The following is a 20,899-nucleotide window of genomic DNA, read 5'->3' on the forward strand; positions in this document are numbered from 1 at the left end:
CCTACCCCCAGGAGCCACCATGGCCACTTTCTCCATGCCAATGCCACATTTTCTTTGATTACTAATCACAATAGTTCATGAATAAGTTATTAGTAAGTCTACTCTATTCCTCCATCCTGTGGACCTTAGAATGGTTGTGTCCACTCCACATCTATATCAAGAGAGGGCTTAGATTCCACATGGATGATGGATGCAATTCTCCTTTCAGTTGTAGGCACTCTTGGCTCCCTGGTGTGGTGGATGACCTTCTTCACCTCCATGTTAGATGAGTGGGGTAAGTCCAATAAATCAGAGTGTAGGGGTTGCAAGTCTGTTGAGGCTCAGAGCCTGGCTATCACATGGTCAGTCCAGAGATTCAGGTCTCCTGGGTATACAGTAAACCCCAGCACCAACTCAGTTCTGGTAAAAGTAACAGGAGAGACTTGTGGACAAAGATCACATCTGAGTCCAGCTCCATCACACAGAAACACAAACTCCAAAGTAGGGCCACCTGACATGGCACTGAACCCCATCTGCCATGACCATAGAACATGGGGGTCTCTGTAGCCCTCAGAAGAACCAATATCTGGGGTTGTATCTACTTTACCTGTCTCTGGGACTCTGCTCAGGTGTGCATAAGGGCAACCCCTCTGATAACCTCCTGGCTCTTTCTGGAGACTCACAGCCATATAAACTCATTTGTCCTTTCCATTTCCCCCTTTTATTCAGGTCAAAAAGCATTTTTAACTTCTGGTATTATATGTAGATTGAGATATTCTGTTGGTCCAAGTTGACCCTTTTATTCAAGGTCATTTTCTAGTTACAGCATCAGCTGGCACTTGGTAGTAATCCTCGGCGCCAGGGAGGCTCATCTCTGGGAGTCATGTCCCACGCTGGGGAGTACAGTCAAATGATTTTCGACAAGGCTGTTAAGCCCACCCAGCTGGGTCAAAACAGTCTATTCAACAAATGATGCTGGGAGAACTGGATATCCATATCCAAAAGAAAGAAAGAGGACCCCTATCTCACACCTTATACAAAAATTAACTTAAAATAGATCAAGGACCTAAATATAAAAGCAAACACCATCAGATTCCTAGAAGAAAATGTAGGAAAACATCTTCAAGATATTTTTGTAGGCAGTAGTTTCTTAAACCTTACACCCAAAACACGAGCAATGAAAGAAAAAAGGGGAAACGGACTTTGGCCCAGTGGTTAGGGCGTCCGTCTACCATATGGGAGGTCCGCAGTTCAAACCCCGGGCCTCCTTGACCCGTGTGGAGCTGGCTCATGCGCAGTGCTGGTGCGCGCAAGGAGTGCCGTGCCACGCAAGGGTGTCCCCCGCGTGGGGGAGTCCCACGCGCAAGGAGTGCGCCCGTGAGGAAAGCCGCCCAGCGTGAAAAGAAAGAGCAGCCTGCCCAGGAATGGCGCCGCCCACACTTCCCGTGCCGCTGATGACAACAGAAGCAGACAAAGAAACAAGACGCAGCAAATAGACACCAAGAACAGACAACCAGGGGAGGGGGGGAAATTAAATAAATAAATAAATCTTTAAAAAAAAAAAATTTAAAAAAAAAAAAGAAAGAAAAAAGATAAATGGGACCTCCTCAAAATTAAAAACTTTTGCAACTCAAAGGATTTTGTCAAAAGGGTGAAAAGGCAGCCGATTCAATGGGAGAAAATATTTGACAATCATATATCCAATAAGGGTTTAATATCTATGATTTATAAAGAGATCATATAACTCAAAATAAAAAGACAAACAACCTGATAAAAATACAAATGGTGAAGAAACACATGAAAAAACATTTTGTATCACTGTATGGAGAGGTCACATTTTGTTATTATCAGTTGATTGACATTTGATTATTTTCCATGTTTTAACTGCTATGAATCATGATGCTGTGAACATACACATTTGTGCATGAACATATGTTTTCAATTCTCTCTGTTTTAATTTCCTCATTGCTAAAGCAAATACCATGCACTGGGTTGGCTTAAACAATGGGAATTTCCTGAGTCACAGTTTTGAGGCTGAAAGTCTAAATCAAGGCAATGCTTTCTTCTCAGAGACTGGTGTTCTGGGGCTGGCTGACAACCATCCTTGGTCCCAGGCCCCTCTGTCACATGGCAATGCTCATGGTGGCCTCCCCCTACACCGCTCTTCTCTTCCAGTATCTGTTGACTTTCAGCTTCTGGGTGCTTCTTCTATGGCCTTTTCTCTCTCTTTGATCTTCTCTATAAGGTCTTTAGTAAGAGGATTAAGGTCCATCCTGTGCCACACCTTATCTGGAGGAACCTCATCAAAAGGCCCTATTTATCCACATTACCCACAGGAACGGATTAAGAACGTGTTATTCTGGGCTACATAGCTTCAAATTACCACACTTGGTATATACCTAGGAGTGGTATTGCTAGGTCATGTGACAACTATGCTTAACGTTTTGAAGAACTGCCATAATGTTTTTCAGAGTGGCTGCTCATCATTTTATACTCCCAACAGCAAAGTATGAGAGGTCCAATTTCTCCACATATTTACCAACACTTGTTACTGTCTTTTTCATTTAAAAATTTTATTTATTTATCCTAGTAAGTTAGAAGTGGTATCTCATTGCAGATGATTTCCATAATGACTAATGTGTTTATTGGCCATTTGTATGTCTTCTTTAGAGAAATGTCTATTCAAATCCTTTGCCCATTTTTAATTGGACTGTTTGTCTTTTTATCATTGTGTTGCAGGAGTTCTTTATATATTCTGGATAAAAGTTCCAGGGCAGATATACAATTTACAAATATTGATTCCCATTCTGTAGATTGTCATTAAGTCACCTGTCCTAAAAATGAGCTAAAGGAAAACATGGACAAATAGATAAAGGAGGCCAGGAACATATGTATACAAAAGGAGAATTTCAATAAAGAGACAGAAATTTTTAAAAAGAACCAAAGGAAATTCCAGAGTTGAAAAGTATAAAAAGTGAAGTAGAAAATTCATTCAAGGGTTCAATAGCAGATTCAAACAGGGAGAAGAAAGAATCAGCAAACTTGAAGATAAAGCAATTGATATAATCCAGTCTGAGGAGCAGAAAGAAAAAATAATGAAGAAAAGTGAACCGAGCTTAGGGGACCTGTGGGACACCATAAAGTGTACCAACATATGAATTATGGGTATTCCAGAGGGAGAAGAAAAGGGAAAAAGGGAGAAAGAATATTTGAAAAAATAATGGCCATTCACCTTGAGCTTATCTATAGACTTAGTGGATGACACTGAAAAACATTATACTAAGTGAATAAAGCCAAACACAAAAGGCTTCCCACTGTATAACTCCATATGAACAGGCAAATCCAGAGGCAGAAAGTAGATTAGTGGTTGCCAGGGACTGAAGGGGGGGGGGTGAAAAGGGGAAGAACTGACAACAAGTGCAGGGTTTCTTTTTAGGGTGTTGAAAATGTTCAAAAACTGGATAGCGGTGATGGTTGCAGAACTCTGACCATACTGAAAACCACTGAATTGTATGGTCCATGAATTATATCTCAAAAAAGCTCTTATGAGAAAATAAGGCAACTCTCTCGTTGATATGGAAATGTAATCAGAGAAAATGCATATATTGCTTTTTATGTATGAAAGGGGCTAGAAAAAGACAGATAATATATATTTGCATTTGCAATACTTACTGCCAGTAAGAAACTAATAAAAACAATCATCTGGGGTTTGTACAAAGATTTTTCACTTAAGACTTTTTACATTATTTGAGTTTTGAATCATGTACAAGCATATATAACAATACAAATTCACATTGAACCTTAAGTCAGTTGGACCATATGAACTTAATATATCGAAATGCTAATTTTCCCCTGGGCCTTATCTACTACTCCTAAATATACATTTTCCTGAGGCTGAGTTTTAAAAAATATAATACCTACTTTCCTATTTTATTGTAACGATCCCAATAACTCTCTTATAATCTAGTTAAACAAACAAACAAAGAACATGGAAAAGAGTTAATAGAAATAACTCACTACCAGAAAAAAGGAGGGACTTTTGAGGGACTGGTCACGTCCTGTTTCTTCTCTGGATTCAAGTTCAATTTGTGAAAATTTATTGAGCAGTACACTTGTGATATGTGCAACTTTCTGTATGTACAGTTCAGTAAGACATAAAAATAAAAACAGAGGACAACCAGCAAGATGGCAGCAGAGTGAGATGCTCCTAGAGCAAACACTCAGCACTCTCTGGAGCTGCTGAAGCACCTGTTTGGGGGCTCCAGGGGGCCAGAAGAGCATCCTGCAACATATCTGATGGAATAGAAGAGAGGAGACTGCTCATCTGCAGAGAAGATTCATGAATACTCCACGTGATGGAGGCTGGAGTCCATCCTCCACTGGAGGCACAAGCCACCTCGGGAGCTGTTCTGCAGCTGGAATTGGAAGCTCCACTTCCCCAAAACGGGGGAGGAAGAGTGGCTGGGCACCAACTTCAGCTACTGAGGAGTAAATTCAGGGGGCTAAAATATAATCCTAAGAACAGCTAAAGTTTGAGCCTTTCCAAGACAGAAAGAGGCTGGTAGCCACCATCTTAATGGTGTGCCTGGCATGAGGGGAGGCAGGGCGGACTGAGAATCACAGTGCTGGTGGGGACCAGATTCTTTCCATCCAGGTCAGATTGTAGCTCTAGCCTAGGCTCCAGTCCACCTCTGGCCAGGAGGAAGCTGTGGGGACCTGCCCCAGCCTCTCTGGGAAATTACCAGTCATGCCGTGGAGGCTGGTGATTGTCCTCCTTTGGCAGCGCAAGCCACCCCAGGAGCTATTCTGTGGCTTGAATTAAAAGCTCCATTTCCCAAAAACAGGGGAGGAGGAGACAGTTGGCCACTGATTTCAGCTACTGATTGGTGGATTCGGCTGGCTAGAGTATAACCCAAAGAACAGCTAAAGTATGAACTCATCCAGGTCAGAAGGAGGCCAGTGGCTGCCATTTTGACTCCACCCCCAGTCTGAGGGGAAGCCAGGCTGACTGATGGTAGGAACCGATTTCTTTCACCCAGATCGGCCTCTAGCCCTGGCCTGGGCTTCAGCCCTGCCTCTGGCAGGAAGGAGGATGGCAGGCCCTAAACCAGCCTATATAGGTAGCTGCAGGTACCTTTTGCTGGCACAGACTGAATAATCAGAAGTTTATCAGGGCAACTGTAGTCATCTTGGACCCACACTACATAGATTGCTGCCCACACCTACAGCTCCATAACCACCCCAGGCAGGGGAGAAAGGGGCAGGAAGCTTCATCAGTCTCTCTGGACAACTACAGTCTAGGCCTGCAAGGCTCGGATTATTCTACACAGCTGGGACTCTGTCCCTACCTCTGGCAAAGAAGAAAGTTGGGAGAAGCTTCATCAGTCCCTGGGGCAATGAGGGCAGCTTGACCCTCTACAGCTTATAGCACCAACTACATCCTTGGCTCCTACTGCACAACCAGCAAGGGAGAAAGGGTAGGAAGCCCTAAACTAAAGAGAAAAACTGCACCCAGAATACTCTAGTAGGCCAGATGCCAAGACATCAACAAAAAATTAAAATTCTCACCAAGAAAGAGGAAGATATGGCCCTGTTAAGGGAACAAGATAAGCCTCCAGATGACATAAAGGAGTTGCGACAACTAATCATAGATGTTCAAACAAATCTCCTTAATAAATTCAATGAGATGGCTAAAGAGATTAAGGGTATTAAGAAGACACTGGATGAGCACAAAGAATTTGAAAGCATACATAGAAAAATAGCAGATCTTATGGGAATGAAAGGCACAATAAATTATATTTTAAAAACATTGGAAAAGGGCGGCGGATTTGGCCCAGTGGTTAGGGCGTCCGTCTACCGCATGGGAGGTCTGCGGTTCAAACTCCTTGACCCGTGTGGAGCTGGCCCATGCGCAGTGCTGTTGCATGCAAGGAGTGCCGTGCCACGCAGGGGTGTCCCCCATGTAGGGGAGCCCCACGTTCAAGGAGCGCGCGCCATAAGGACAGCTGCCCAGCACGAAAGAAAGTGCAGCCTGCCCAGGAATGGTGCGACACACATGGAGAGCTGACACAGCAAGATGAGGCAACAAAAAGAAACACAGATTCCCATGCCGCTGACAACAACAGAAGCAGACAAAGAAAAAGATGCAGCCAATAGACACAGAGAACAGACAACCAGGGTGGGGAGGGGGAAGGGGAGAGAAAACAACACCACCACCAAAAAAAAAAAAAAATTGGAATCATATAATAGCAGATTTGAGTAGGCAGAAGAAAGGATTGGTGTCCTTGAAGAAATGGCCTCTGAAAGTGAACATACAAAAGAACAGATGATGAAAAGAATGGAAAAAATTGAACAAGGTCTCAGGGAACTAAATGACAGCAAGAGACATGCAAACATATGTGTCATGGGTGTCCCAGAAGGAGAAGAGAAGGGAAAAAGGGCAGAAGGAATATCTGAAGAAATAATGCTAGAAAACTTTCCAACCATACTGAAGGACATAGATGTACTCCCATCCGAAAAAATCCAAATAAACCAACTCCAAGACACATACTAATCACAATATCAAATGCCAAAGACAAAGAGAGAATTCTGAGAACAGCGAGAGAAAAGTAATGCATAATATATAAGGGATACCCAATAAGATTAAATGCTGATTTCTCAGCAAAAACCATGGAGGCAAGAAGACAGTGGTATGATATATTTAAGATACAAGAGACAAACTTCCAGCCAAGAATCTTATATCCAGTAAGACTGTCTTTCAAAAATGAGGGTGAGTTTAGAATATTCACAGATAAACAGAAACTGAGAGAATTTCTAACCAAGAGACCAGATTTTCAGGAAGTTCTAAAGGGTGTGCTAGAGCCTGAAAAGACAAGCAGAGAGAGGCCTAGAAGAGAGTCTAGAAATGAAGATTATATCAACAAAAGTAACTAAAAGTGTCAAGAGTGGTGAAAATAAAATATGACAGATAAAAACTCATATAGTCAGGAATAAACTTAACCAATGATGTAAAGCACTTGTATTCAGAAAACTGCAACTCAATGTTAAATCAAAAAAGGCCTAAATAACTGGAAGAACATTCCATGCTTACAGATTGAAAGACTGAATATCATTGAAATGTCAATTCTGCTCAAATTGATGTAGATTCAATGCAGTCCCAATAAAAACTCCACCAGCACTTTTTTTTAATTGAAAACATGATTATCAAGTTTATTTGGAAGGGTGCGGGGTCCTGAATGGCCAGAAACATCTTCAAAAGGAAAAGCAAACTCTCATCTCTAGACTTTAATTATATTACCTAGCTATAGTGGTAAAAACAGCATGGTACTGGCATAAAGACAGACGCATAGATCAATGGAACCAAACTGATGGTTCAGAAACAGACCCTCACATATATGGTCAAGTGATTTTTGACGAGCCTGTCAAACCCACACGGCTCAGACAAAACAGTCCATTCAACAAATGGTGCTGAAAGAACTGCCTAGCCATAGCAAAAAGAAGGAAAGAGGACCCCTATCTCACACCTTATCCAAAATTTGACTCAAAATGGATCAAACCTTGGATAAAAGGGGGAAATGGAAAGGACAAATGAGTTTATATGGCTATGAGTCTCCAAAAAAGAGTCGGGTGGTCATCAGAGGGGGTAATGCTTATGCACACCTCAGCAGGGTACCAGAGACAGCCAATGTAGATTGAAACCAGGTGCTGGTGCTCCTGAGGGCTACGGAGACCCACAGGTTCTGTGGTCATGGCAGATGGCTCTGGAGTTCAGGGCAATGTCAGTGGGCCCTACTTTGGAGTTTGTGTTCCTGAGTGTGATGGAGTTGGACTCAGATATGACCTTTCTACACATGCTCTTCTGTTACTTTTACAGGACCTGTGGTTGGCGTTTGGATTGGTGTATACTCAGAAGACCTGAATCTCTGGACCATGTGACAGCCAGGCTCTGAGCCTCAACAGACTTGCAACTCCTACCCTCTGGTTTATTGGACTTACCCTGGCCAGCTGACAGGGAGGTGAAGAAGATCAACCACCACACCAGGGAGCCAAGAGTGCTTACAACTGCAAGCAGAATTGCATCCATCATCCACGTGGAATCTAAGCCTTCTCTTGATGTAGAGGGGGACTGGACTTAACCATCCCAGGGTCCAAAGGATGGAGGAATAGAGTGGACCTACTGGTGTTCTGCTGGGGAACTATTGTGATTAGTATAAGGGAAGAAATTGTAATATTGATGTGGAATAAGTGGTCATGGTAGCTGCTGAGGGTAGGGAGAGGGAAGAAGAGATATGATGTGGGTGCATTTTCAGGATTTAGAGTTGTCCTGGGTGGTGCTGCAGGGACAGATGCTGGACATTGTGTGTCCTGCCATGGCCCACTGGGTGGAATGGGGGAGAGTGTAGACTACAATGTAGAACACTGTCCATGTGGTGCAGCAGTGCTCCAAAATGTATTCACCAAATGCAATGAATGTGCCACGATGATGGAAAAGGTTGTTGATGTGAGAGGAGTAGGGTGGGGGGTGGGGGGTATATAGGTACCTCATATTTTTTAATGTAACATTTAAAAGAAAATAAAGGGGAAAAAAAGGATCAAAGACCTAAAAATAAAAGCAAGAACCATAAAGCTTCCAGAAAAAATTATAGGAAAATACCTTCAGGACCTAGTGTTGGGTGGTGGTTAAGGGAGATACGAGGACTGAGATGGACTACTGATGCTTAATGTATGTAGAAGTTTTAATTAGCTTTAATGTAAAAGTGTGGAAATGTATGGAGTGGATAGTATCATTTAGTGAGTAACAGCTAGTTTATAAATGAGGATGTGGCTGAAAATGGTAATCTAGGGATGTAAATGCCAATTGACAGAATGCTGGAGAGTAATCTAGGCACTGAATAGCACAGTAAACCAAGAGGTGCATGAGAATTGTGGTTAATGGTACAAATGCAAGAGTGTCCTTTGTGAGCTTGAGCAAATTTACATCACTATTGCAAGGTGGTGGGACTGTGGAGAAGCATAGGAAAGATACAACTGGAGTGAACTATGGACTGTGGTTAACAGTAATTATATAATATTCTTGCATCTATGCCAAAGATGTACTGTGTTGATAATGGGGCAGTGCGGAAAATGTGTGCCAAATGTACACTATGGATTTGGTAACAATCAGATAATATTATCTTTTCTTTAAATTTTTTAATTTTTTAATGTTACATTAAAAAAATATGAGGTACCCATATATCCCTCCCACCCCCTCACCCCGCTCCTCCCATAACCAAAACCTCCTCCATCATCATGGGACATTCACTGCACTTGGTGAATACATCTCTGAGCACTGCTGCACCTCATGGTCAATGGTCCACATTAGTTTACACTGTCCCCCAGTCCACCCAGTGGGCCATGGGAGGACATACAATGTCCAGAAACCGTCCCTGCAGCACCATCCAGGACACGTCCAAGTCCTGAAAATGCCCCCACATCACATCTCTTCTTCCCATTCCCACCCTCAGCAGCTACCACGGCTACTTTCTCCATCTCAGTGCTACATGTACTTCCATTACTAATTGCATTAGTTCCAGAGTGGAGTATCAGTAAGTCCACTCTAATCTATACTCTATTCCTCCATTCTGTGGACCCTGGGATGGTTATGTCCACTCCACCTCTGTATCAAGAGGGTGCTTTGATTCCACTTGGATGATGGATGCAATTCTCCTGTTTGCAGTTGTAGGCACCCTTGGCTCCCTGGTGTGGTGGTTGACCTTCTTCACTTCCCTGTTAGCTGGAGGGGGTAAGTCCAATAAACCAGAGTGTAGGAGCTGCAAGTCTGTTTAGGCTCAGGACCTGGCTATCACATAGACAGTCCAGAGATTCAGGTCCCCCAAGTATACACTAAACCCCAGCGCCAACCACAGGTCCAGTAAAAGTGACAGGAGAGGCTTGTGAACAAAGATCACACCTGAGTCCAGCTCCATCACACTCAGGACCACAACTACAAAGTAGGGCCAACTGACATGGCACTGAAGTCCATCTGCCATGACTGAATGATATTATCTGTTAAAAATATTTCACCACAGTATGGTGTGTGTTAATAGAGGGGTGTTTGAGAATTGAGAATTCTGCACGTGTGTCTAATTGTTTTATAAGTTTACAATTTCTGTCATAAAAAATATATTTAAAAAATAATAATAGGGTGGGCTGGGGAAAAACACACCAAATGTAAGATAAGGGTTATGATTAGTAGTAAGATTTGACAATATTCTTTCAAAATTTGTAACAATGGTCTCACGAGAATGCAAGGTGTTGGTGGAGGGTTGATGTATGGGACCCCTGTATGTTATCCATGTTTGCTTTCTAAGTTCACAACTTTTACTATAGACTTATTGTTTATGTATGCTCGTATATAAATGATATAAAGCTAATAATAGGTGGGTTGTGGGAAAATATTTTGGTTAGTAGTAATATTTTGACAATGCTCTTTAATCATTAGTTAAAACTTTTTTTTTTTTTGGAGCGGACTTTGGCCCAGTGGTTAGGGCGTCCGTCTACCACATGGGAGGTCCGCGGTTCAAACCCCGGGCCTCCTTGACCCGTGTGGAGCTGGCCATGCGCAGTGCTGATGCGCACAAGGAGTGCCGTGCCACGCAAGGGTGTCCCCCGCGTGGGGGAGCCCCACGCGCAAGGAGTGCGCCCCATAAGGAGAGCCGCCCAGCGTGAAAAGAAAGAGCAGCCTGCCCAGGAATGGAAAAAAAAAAAGTTTTTTTTTTTTTTTTAAGATTTATTTATTTAATTTCCCCCCCTCCCCTGGTTGTCTGTTCTTGGTGTCTATTTGTTGCGTCTTGTTTCTTTGTCTGCTTTTGTTTTTGTCCGCTTCTGTTGTCCTCAGCGGCACAGGAAGTGTGGGCGGCGCCATTCCTGGGCGGCTTTCCTCACGGGTGCACTCCTTGCGCGTGGGGCTCCCCTACGCGGGGGACACCCTTGCGTGGCACGGCACTCCTTGCGCGCATCAGCACTGCGCATGGCCAGCTCCACACGTGTCGAGGAGGCCCGGGGTTTGAACCGCGCACCTCCCATATGGTAGACGGACGCCCTAACCACTGGGCCAAAGTCCGTTTCCCTAGTTAAAACTTTTAACAAAAATTCAAGGTATTGGTGGTAGGGTGAGGTACGAGAGTCCTGTATAACGTTACATATGTGTGTTTTGTAAGTTCACAACTATTACTATACACTTATTGTTTATGTTTAAGTGATATACTTCAATAAATTTTTTAAAAATTAAAAAAATAAAAACACAAAATGGAGGGGACTATAAATGGGAAAAAAAAAAAAAGTGGAGGCTTACCAAAATTCATTTCTGGTCTGGGTCTAGGCCATCAGCCACTAGTTTGCGACCTCAGGAATAAACCCTGAGTCTCGCACTCAGGCTCTACTGATCAAATTTCATCCGAATCTCCGCAGAAGGCCTGCGTCCCTCTACTTCTGACTTCTCACCTTTGCCTTCCTGTTCCCCCAGCTTCCAGGGCCCTTCCTTTTCAACTCAGTCGCTGGAAACCCAGCCATCTTTGGCGCCCGAAATCCAAAACCACTTCTTCCTTACAGTCTCGAACGCCCCACCTTTCCTTCCAGTTCACACTGCCCACCGTGTCCGCCTTGCTTCCTCAGCACCGAGCCGTAGAGGGACGGCGCTCCATAACCATCTGCTGCGTGAACGCACTCTCGGGCTCAGGGATGGGCCAGGGCACCTCAGTTCTAGAGCGAGCTCTGCTCTCTCTGGGTTCCCCCTGCCCCCACGCCCCACGAAGGGGCAGAGGCTGGACGGCTCGGCTCCGCCGCGGCACAAAATCTGGGAGAACAGGACGGGAACACGCCGACAAGGTAGGCAATCTCCACCTAGGGGAGGGCGGAAGCCGCGCGGACAGGCCCCGCGGCGGGAAGGCAGCGGCGGCTACAAGCCGGCCGCTCTAGAACTGCGGAGGACCGGATCTCTGTGGTTGGACGGAAGGGGCTTCCCCACCTCCTCCTCCCGGGAAACGTGCATTCCTGGAGCCGGGCTCCGGGGGACGAAAAAAATGGGGCCACAGTCTCCGGGAAGGCTGACTGTTAAGTGAAGAGGAGCAAAAGGAGGAGGATTTCGGAAGCCGGTCGCCAAGGTAACGGTCCCAAGCATCTCCACTCTTTCGCTCCGCCGTCTTCCAGCGGCCCCCGGGGATCCTGGGACAAGCTCTGATTGGCCCGGAGGAGTCCGAGCGTGGACACACGCACGCGCGTGCAGACGTGCGGGGCGTGGCCTCCCATTCAAGCCGCGCCTTGGGCGCCAGAGCGCATGCGTCAGGGACGACGCCGGGCGAAGGCGCACCCCTGTGAAGCGAGGTGCACCCTTTGGGCGGCTCCCGCGGGGGATCTGGACAGCGGCGCGCGCGCGGGCAGTTGGGTGGAGGGGCTTCCTCGGCCGGGAGCCTCGGATTGGACGCCGCGAGGAGAAGGGGTGGGAACCTCCGCAGAGGCAGCCTAGCGATTGGCTCGGAGCGGGATGGGGCGTGGTCCTGGGGGGGCGGGGCAGGAGGCGCCGGGAGGGCCGAGCTCGACGCCGGGGCGGCGGCGGCGGCCCTTGAATTAGCAAGTGAGCGGCTCCCGGAGTCCCTTTCCAGTGGGGGACCGGAGGCCGGGCAATCCCGGCTACTTCCGAAAGCCCAGAGAAGGCCTCGGGGTGAGGCTCCGTTCGGTGAGTGGGGACCCGCCCCTTCCTTTTTTCCTGGGCCTCCTCCCCCCTCCCCGACCCTCGTGTCGCCCTCGACCCTGAGCTCCGGGCTCCGTCTCGCAGGTGTAGGCGGCTTACCACGTGTCAGCCGCTCTCTTTCGTGCCGCCGACCCGGCCCCTTTGCTTTAGGGAACTTGGAAATGTCCCCATCTTGCCGCCCCAAGCCCACAGAGGGGAAACTGAGGCCCGCGGGGTGCGGGCCCCTCCCGACCAGCTTCTCCCACGCAGACACCATGGCCGAGCCCCTAAAGGAGGAAGACGGCGAGGACGGCTCCGGAGAGCCCCCGGGGCCGGTGAAGGCCGAACCCGCCAACACCGCCACCCTTACGGCCAAGAACCTGGCCCTGCTCAAAGCCCGCTCCTTCGACGTGACCTTCGACGTAGGGGACGAGTACGAGATCATCGAGACCATCGGCAATGGGGCCTACGGGGTGGTGTCCTCTGCCCGCCGCCGCCTCACCGGTGAGCTCTGCTCCCTTCCTCCTCCAAAAGGGACTCTGCAGGACAGGGAGCATGTCCTACTCCTCTCTCATACACGGACCCTGGTACAGAGAGTCAGAAACCTGCCCAGCCTGAGTCCGGAAGGAAAACTGGGATACGAATTCTGGTTCAAGACAACAAATACTCATGAGGTGCCACTTGTGAGCTGTCAGGCCCGGCCCTCTGGAACTCTGATCTGGTGATTTTGCCATCCTCCTTTAGATGTCTGCTTTCTCCTTCAAAAAAATGACAAGCCCAGTTAGGCCAGGGCGGAGATCCTGTCCTCAGTGTTTGAGAGAGACTTGTATTCCGGAACCACAGACTGGCGCGTGGGGGCTGGTGAGGCCTGAGATGGGGAGGGAGAGTGCAGAAGTAGGATGAGCCAGGCCTTAGCCTCTTGGCTCTGTCACTAACTAGCTCTAACTTGAGCCATTAGTACCTGCCTCTTAGGGTAGCCGCGAAGATTGAATTTGATAATGTGTGTAAAGTGCTTAACGTAAGTCTCGGCACGTAATAGTTGTTCAGTGAACAGTAGCTGTTGCTCTTTGCACTTTAGACTCCCAAGTGCTGAGGGAGGCCTGGTATCACCCTCCAGCTTCCCCAGGGTCCCATCCTCATCCTTTGGTATCTGCCTTTTTTTCTGCTCTCAGGCCAGCAGGTGGCCATCAAGAAGATCCCAAATGCTTTTGACGTGGTGACCAATGCCAAGCGGACCCTCAGGGAGCTGAAGATACTCAAACACTTCAAGCACGACAACATCATCGCTATCAAGGACATCCTGAGGCCCACGGTGCCCTACGGCGAGTTCAAGTCTGTGTAAGGAGTGGGGCTGGGAGAGGAAGGGTGCGCTGGGGCCAGATTGTTCACCTTCTGAAAGGACCGCTGAACCCAATGGAAAGCCGGCTGGGAAAATTCCCAGGATTTTGGGACAAGTGCTTCTTTCGGGAGTGGCCAAGGGCAGCTGTTATTCCTCGAGAAGAGGTCAGATATTACAGTGTTAGAGAATCTCAGGAAGTTTAGTCAAGGATGGCGAACGTGGGGCAGTCATGCTTCCACTGCCCCCTCCTGCTCCCATGGCAGACATCACTAATCAATTGTAGAATACTTTCCTATGGAAAATGGACAGGGCTTTGCAATTTTGATCAGAGTCTTTCAAGCAGCTGCTCCCAAGCCAGGGATACGACCCCCACATCTATTGACCAGCCCTGGTTTAGTCCAGCCCCTTGTTTTGTCTGATGGGGAAACTAGGTCCAGAGAGAGAAACACTCTAACCAAGTCCATCGCCGAATCATAGAGAATCTAGAAGCTAGCACTCTTCTCTATGCCAGGCTGTTCGCCCCGATGGGGAGTCATGGTGAGGGCGGGGCTAGCCTCTGGAGCTTGGGAGGGCCTGTCCATGCCTGTCTCTGCCTCACTCCCCTCGCCCCTTCACCCAGTTACGTGGTCCTGGACCTGATGGAGAGCGACCTGCACCAGATCATCCACTCCTCGCAGCCGCTCACGCTGGAGCACGTGCGCTACTTCCTGTACCAGCTGCTGCGCGGCCTCAAGTACATGCACTCAGCCCAGGTCATCCACCGCGACCTCAAGCCCTCCAACCTGCTGGTGAACGAGAACTGCGAGCTCAAGATCGGTGACTTCGGGATGGCCCGTGGCCTGTGCACCTCGCCTGCCGAGCACCAGTATTTCATGACCGAGTACGTGGCCACGCGCTGGTACCGCGCCCCTGAGCTCATGCTCTCGCTGCACGAGTACACGCAGGCCATCGACCTGTGGTCCGTGGGCTGCATCTTTGGCGAGATGCTGGCCCGGCGCCAGCTCTTCCCGGGGAAGAACTACGTGCACCAGCTGCAGCTGATCATGACGGTGCTGGGCACCCCCTCCCCTGCCGTGGTGCAGGCGGTGGGGGCCGAGAGGGTGCGGGCCTACATCCAGAGCCTGCCGCCGCGCCAGCCCGTGCCCTGGGAGACGGTGTACCCGGGCGCCGACCGCCAGGCCCTCTCCCTGCTGGGCCGCATGCTGCGTTTCGAGCCCGGGAGCCGCATCTCGGCCGCGGCGGCCCTGCGCCACCCCTTCCTGGCCAAGTACCACGACCCCGACGACGAGCCCGACTGCGCCCCACCCTTCGACTTTGCCTTCGACCGGGAAGCCCTCACCCGGGAGCGCATCAAGGAGGCCATCGTGGCCGAGATCGAGGACTTCCACGCCCGGCGGGAGGGCATCCGCCAGCAGATCCGCTTCCAGCCCCCGCTGCGGCCCGTGGCCAGCGAGCCGGGCTGCCCGGACGTCGAGATGCCCAGCCCCCGGGCGCCCGGCGGGGACTGCACTATGGAGTCGCCCCCGCCCGTCCCAGTGCCCCGCCCCATCCCAGCCCCCGAAACCATGGCGCTGACCCTCAGGCCGCCCCCGCCCCTCAGTGAGCCTGCCCCCCCGAAGCGAGAGGGCGCCATCTCGGATAACACCAAGGCCGCCCTCAAAGCCGCCCTGCTGAAGTCCTTGCGCAACCGGCTCAAAGGTGCCCGTGGACGCCGGGGTCAGCCCCGGGAGGTGGCGGGTGCTCCCAGCCCGGATGGTGCTGGAGGCTCTGACGCTTTACCCCCCCAACCCCCTCCCCAACTGCTCTGCAGATGGTCCCAGCGCCCCGCTGGAGGCCCCCGAGCCTCGCAAGCCCGTGACAGCCCAGGAGCGGCAGCGCGAGCGGGAGGAAAAGCGGCGGCGGCGGCAGGAGCGGGCCAAGGAGCGGGAGAAGAGGCGGCAGGAGCGGGAGCGCAAGGAGCGGGGCGCCGGGGCCCCGGGGGGCCCCTCCACCGACCCCCTGGCCGGGCTGGTGCTCAGCGACAACGACCGCAGCCTGCTGGAGCGCTGGACGCGCATGGCCCAGCCCCCGCCCCCCGCCCCCACAGGCCCCCCAGCCACGCCCCCCAGCCCACCCCCAGGCCCCAGAGCCCAGCCCCCAGGCCCCCCACCCCAGCCTGCAGGCTCCACCCCCGGCCCCGCACCCCCGCCCGCCCACCCACCCCCTGACCCAGCCCCCCACCCAGCAGGCCCTCAGCCCCACCCTGGTCCCACTCCACTCCAGCCCGCTGCCCCCAGCCTCCTGGTCCCGCAGCCGCTCGTGCCAGCCCCCGGGCTGCCTGCACCCAGCGCCCCGGGAGTCCTGCCTTACTTCCCACCCGGCCCACCCCCTGCGGACCCCGGGGGCGCCCCTCAGCCCTCCACCTCAGAGTCCCCCGATGTCAACCTGGTCACCCAGCAGCTGTCCAAGTCCCAGGTGAGCGAGAACCCCGGGCCCGGGACAGCGGGCTCGAGAGGTCCTTGTGTGGTGCGCGGGGACCGTCCTCCTTCTGCGGACACACACAGCTGGGGCTTTGTCTTTCTGAGCTTGTCCCCCTCCTAGAGGAGGCACCGCCTGCCCGAGGGGAGGTGGCCTTGAGGCAGATAAGGTGCTGCCCATGAGGCCACTGTGCTTGGAGTGGGCGCCCCACGAGCGCCCGGTGGCCGTGGGCCCTGGGGTATCCCACGGAGGCTCCTCCTGCAGCTGCGGCCCATGTCGTGACCCCACCACCCTCCCCCGCAGGTGGAGGACCCCCTGCCCCCCGTGTTCTCGGGCACCCCAAAGGGCAGTGGCGCTGGCTATGGGGTTGGCTTCGACCTGGAGGAATTCTTGAACCAGTCTTTCGATATGGGTGTAGCGGATGGACCACAGGATGGGTAAGAGCAGGGACGGCCCGACCAAGCCAGAGGGATCCCTGGGGCCGCGGGGGCCTCTGGGCCTCTCCTACCAGCCCCCTCCTCTCCCCTCCCTGCCCCCCGCTGCAGCCAGGCAGACTCGGCCTCGCTCTCGGCCTCCCTGCTCGCCGACTGGCTGGAGGGCCACGGCATGAACCCCGCCGACATCGAGTCCCTGCAGCGCGAGATTCAGATGGACTCCCCCATGCTGCTGGCTGACCTGCCCGACCTCCAGGAGCCCTGACCCCCACCGTGCCTGGCCCCCGGGGGTGGGGAGCCCGCTCCAGGGCCCCTGGGAGACGTGGGCAGCCCCGGGCCCACAGGTGAGGCCCGGCCCGGGTGTTCCTGCAGGCTCACCTCAGCCCCCCTGCAGCCTCAAGCAGCCACCTGAGCCACCGCCGAGCCAGGGCAGGAGCGCCTCCCCCTGAGCGGTCCTTTCCAGTGTCGTGTGTTATTATTTTTTACACAATCGTTTTGCTGTCGCCGGAATGAGGCCTGTGAAATACAAGGATCCCCTCGGCACTTGACTCTGGGTGTCCTTTTAGGAGCTGGGGGGGACAGGATGTCGCCAGGAGGGGAACAAGGAAGAGCCAGCTGCCGGCTCGAGGCCCTGCAGGTTTATTGAGACCTCCGCTCCCCGTCCCCGCCCCTCCCACAGAGCCAGTCCCTGCTCCCTCCTGTTGCTCAGGACTTGGCGGGGGTGGTCAGGCCTCGGGCCTCACGGCGGCTCAAGCTGGGGCCGTTTGGGTGGTGGGCAGCAGTGGCGATTTACACTTTTGGCCTTGAGCTCCGGGACACTGGGACAGGCCAGCGGGGGAAGCCGGGTGTGAGGCTGAGAAGGGGCTGGGGGCTCGAGGTGCTCACGACGGGACAACAGGCTGCGGAAGGGAGGTCAGGGGTGGGAGACGCTCTCAGAAAGCCAGCGGGAGTCTTGGGGGTGTGGCTCGGGGGCCCCAGATGGAGTCCCCGGTAGGGAAGCCATGAGGCCTGCTGGCAGCGCGCCTGGCCCTCAGCTGCTGGGAACGCCGTGCCTCGCGGCAAAGCCGGGGTGGGGGTGTGCAGAGGCCTGGCTCAAGCGGGACGCCTGGGGGGGGCATGGGTCGGCCCTGGGAGAAGCCGGCCCTGAGGGAGCAGGAAAGCCAGCCCCGGGCAGGGGCTCGGGCAGGGGCAGGGGGCCCGGAGCCGCGGGGGGCCAGCCCCTCAGGCCCGGCGGATCTTCATCTCGGTGCGCTTGAGGGAGTAGTAGAAGCCCTTCCACTGGGCCCAGTTGATGCCGTTGGCGTAGGAGAGGTGGGGGCCGCCCAGGTAGAAGCCGTTGAGGTTGGCGAAGTGGCAGCTGCGGAACCAGAAGGCGCCCGAGGAGAGGGCCGCGCAGTTCTGCACGAAGAGGTCCTGGTCGCGGTCGAAGGTGGAGAACTTCTGGCCGCTGTGGTAGGACAGGGAGTCGCCTGGTGGGGGGCACAGGGCGGGGCCATGAGACAGGCGCTTCTTCCCCCCTCCCCCCCCAGCTGCCGGGAGGGAGGGGCCACCTGCCGGACCTCGGGCGGCAGCCTGGCAGGGCGGGGAGGGGGCCCGTGTGCCGCCGCGCCCCCCCCGTCCCCCCGCAGGCCCCCCGGTGCCCGCGGGGAGGGGCACCTGCGCCGCCGTCCTCGAAGCCCGCCACGTAGAGGGTGTAGCCGTCCTCCTCGGCGCTGATGGCGTTGGGCGAGATGGAGAAGTCCACGTACTTGGCGTAGGCCGTGTTGTTGTCAAAGTCCTCCAGGTCCACGCGCAGCTCGTACTTCTGCTTCAGCGTCAGGAGGTGCAGGTTCTGCAGGCCTGGGGGGAGGGGGCGGTGGGCAGCAAGTGCCGGGCTCCCTGGGGGCCCCCCGCCGGCCCGGCCCCCGCCTTACCCAGCCAGTACTCCCCGTCTGCGCGGCCGAAGCCCAGCTTGTAGTCGTTCCAGCCGCGGAAGAAGCTCACCGAGCCGTTGAACCTCTTCTGGAAGACCTGCGGCAGGGAGGACAGGGGACGGGGCCGTCAAGGCCTGCCCGCCCCCGCCACGGATCCTCACAGGCCCCGTAAAGCCCGAACACCCAGCCAGAGGGGCCAGGGCTGAGCCCAGCTGCTGCTGTGCGGCTGCAGGCAAGTTACTTGGCCTCTCTGGCTTCAGGGCTTCACCCATCAATGGCCCCCTTCCCCCGGGGTGGCCGTAAGGGTCACTGCATCAAGCATTCGTCCACCTTAGACACTTGGGCATCGCGTGTAGGCCCCCCCGCCCCCGGCCGTGCAGGAGGGGCCTGGGAGGCTCTCGTGGGGGGGCGGTCACATGCTGGGACGGAGCCCGGGTCGGCCCTGCCCCTCACCGTCCACTTGCCGCCCTCGGTGGTCATGTCGCAGTAGACGGGCATGGGCACGCTGGGGCCCACGGGGTAGATGAGGTACACGCCATCCGCCTGGTAGCCCTGGGCGTAGATGTCGTCGCAGTCCAGGGGCTGCGGGAGGCACGCCCTCTCCAGGGCTGGGGGACGGCGCGGAGGGGGCCACTGGGGCGGACAGGCGCCCAGCACCCCCGCCGGGCCTCAGCCCCCCCGAGATCTGAGCAGGTGGGGGCCCCCACCTACTCAGCCACCTGCCCCGTTTTATGGAAGGGGAAACGGTCCCGCAGAGCCGGGGCGCCGCCCGCAGGGCAGGCCTGGGCGCAGGGGGCTGCTTACCGTCTCCCCGGATCCCGGACACCTGGGGGTTGCAGCGGGGAGCAGAGAGGAGCAGCAGCAGCGGCACGGCCAGGAGGGCCTGGGCAAGAAGGTGGGGGGCTACTGCAGCACCCCCAGCCCCCAGCCCAGACTCCTCCCCCCTTCTTGGCATTGCCCTCCCAAGCACACGCACCCACCCTGCCAGAAGCCCTCCGCCTGCCTGCCCTCTCCTCTTTCCCCTGGGACAGGCTCAGACGCCCCCCCCCCCCCACTGCCATCCCTTGACTTCCCAGTCCCCGCCCTGGCCAGGACCCGCTCCCCTACGCCGGGGGAGACCCCTGCCCCAGGTCCCCGGTACCTTCATGCTGACGGCTCAGCTCCGAGCGGCTGGGTGTCTGCAGCCCCCACCCGCCGCAAGATATGTGCTGGTTCCCCGCCAGCCTCGCGGCCCCGCCCCCTGGAGCCGAGGAGCCCCTCTGCTCCCCCCTCTCCCCCGCCCCCCTCCCCGCCAGGGGAGGTAGGGGCCCCGGCCGGCCGGGCAGGGACCACCTGAGTCTCATTAGGGCCACACGCCGCAGAGGTTACCTCCCCGCTGGCTCGGGCGGCGCCCTGGATCCGGCTCCACGCCCCCCCCCACCGCAGCCCGCCGGACCTGGCGCCCCCCAGCTGGCCCCCGCCCGTCCCCCGCTTCCTGACCGGCTCCCCAGCAGACATTGTTTACTTTCTGCTCCTCCTTCCCTGGCCTGTGTTTCATCAGTCTCTTTCTGGGGAGGGCAGGCCCCCACCCTGGGGGGGGGGAGGCTGGGGGGGTGGGGGGAGGACTTCAGGGCTCCTGGCGGGGGGGAGTCTGGCTGGCCCGGGGGGCGGGGAGCGGGGCCCAGGCAGTCTCCTGGCAAGGCTGGGACATTGCTGAGCCATGAGCACAAGGCCGCAGGCGTCCCACGGCTCCGTCGGCCCCGGCTCCAGCCAGGGCCCTCCTTCCTGCCCCCGCCCGCCGCCACCCCAGGCCTCGCCTCCCCCCTCGCACGGAACCGCCTGGCCCACCCGTCTGGCGCCCCGGGCCCGTGCTCCAGCACACGGCCTCTTTTGTTTCCCCGCACCCCTCCTTCCTCTTCCAAACCCCTCGCTCCCGCCCCCACCCCAGCTTCTCCAAACCCTCCCCGGGGCCCCTGCAGCCCCTTTCTCGACCCTGAAAACCCACGGCGCCCCTCCCTGCCCTTCCTCGGTGGATGGAGCCTGCAGCCCCGGGTCTCATCCGGGCCCCGTGCTGACCCCTCCTCCATTCCAC

The 20,899-nt window shown here is 54.2% G+C and overlaps 2 protein-coding genes across 3 annotated transcripts; one reads left to right on the forward strand and one right to left on the reverse strand.

Moving 5' to 3' along the window:
• The first annotated feature begins 11,916 nt into the window (after positions 1 to 11,916).
• Positions 11,917 to 17,463, forward strand: MAPK7 (mitogen-activated protein kinase 7). Its single transcript, XM_004456742.5, has 7 exons — positions 11,917 to 12,691; positions 12,956 to 13,189; positions 13,858 to 14,023; positions 14,644 to 15,722; positions 15,835 to 16,478; positions 16,785 to 16,918; positions 17,027 to 17,463. The coding sequence occupies exons 2-7, from the start codon at positions 12,961 to 12,963 to the stop codon at positions 17,178 to 17,180; spliced, it is 2,406 nt and encodes an 801-aa protein (XP_004456799.1). The 5' UTR covers positions 11,917 to 12,691; positions 12,956 to 12,960; the 3' UTR covers positions 17,181 to 17,463.
• Positions 17,464 to 17,538: 75 nt separating this feature from the next.
• On the reverse strand, positions 17,539 to 20,340 carry MFAP4 (microfibril associated protein 4). Of its 2 annotated transcripts, none has more exons than XM_004456740.5 (6): positions 20,197 to 20,340; positions 19,633 to 19,711; positions 19,282 to 19,436; positions 18,829 to 18,925; positions 18,572 to 18,754; positions 17,539 to 18,384 (listed from the first exon to the last, which is right to left on the reverse strand). In XM_004456740.5, exons 1-6 carry the CDS (start codon positions 20,323 to 20,325, stop codon positions 18,137 to 18,139), a joined length of 891 nt encoding a protein of 296 aa, XP_004456797.2. In that variant the 5' UTR covers positions 20,326 to 20,340; the 3' UTR covers positions 17,539 to 18,136. The 2 variants fall into 2 exon arrangements, with proteins under 2 accessions (XP_004456797.2, XP_058139354.1); XM_058283371.2 differs by lacking the exon at positions 20,197 to 20,340 and adding an exon at positions 19,970 to 20,084.
• Between the last annotated feature and the right edge of the window lie 559 nt (positions 20,341 to 20,899).

Source organism: Dasypus novemcinctus, chromosome 21, assembly GCF_030445035.2.
Source record: "Dasypus novemcinctus isolate mDasNov1 chromosome 21, mDasNov1.1.hap2, whole genome shotgun sequence".
In the NCBI taxonomy this organism is placed as follows: Eukaryota; Metazoa; Chordata; class Mammalia; order Cingulata; family Dasypodidae; genus Dasypus; species Dasypus novemcinctus.

Excerpts from the sequence above, each read along its gene's own strand:
- MFAP4 (XM_004456740.5), bottom strand. The coding sequence starts at position 20,325 with ATGTCTGCTGGGGAGCCGGTCAGGAAGCGGGGGACGGGCGGGGGCCAG. Across the intron at positions 18,926-19,281 it reads CCGAGGGCGGCAAGTGGACG|GTCTTCCAGAAGAGGTTCAA; the intron begins GTGAGGGGCAGG and ends TCCCTGCCGCAG. Across the intron at positions 18,385-18,571 it reads CTTCGAGGACGGCGGCGCAG|GCGACTCCCTGTCCTACCAC; the intron begins GTGCCCCTCCCC and ends GCCCCCCACCAG.
- MAPK7 (XM_004456742.5), top strand. The coding sequence starts at position 12,961 with ATGGCCGAGCCCCTAAAGGAGGAAGACGGCGAGGACGGCTCCGGAGAG. Across the intron at positions 15,723-15,834 it reads CTTGCGCAACCGGCTCAAAG|ATGGTCCCAGCGCCCCGCTG; the intron begins GTGCCCGTGGAC and ends ACTGCTCTGCAG. Across the intron at positions 16,919-17,026 it reads GCGGATGGACCACAGGATGG|CCAGGCAGACTCGGCCTCGC; the intron begins GTAAGAGCAGGG and ends CCCCCGCTGCAG.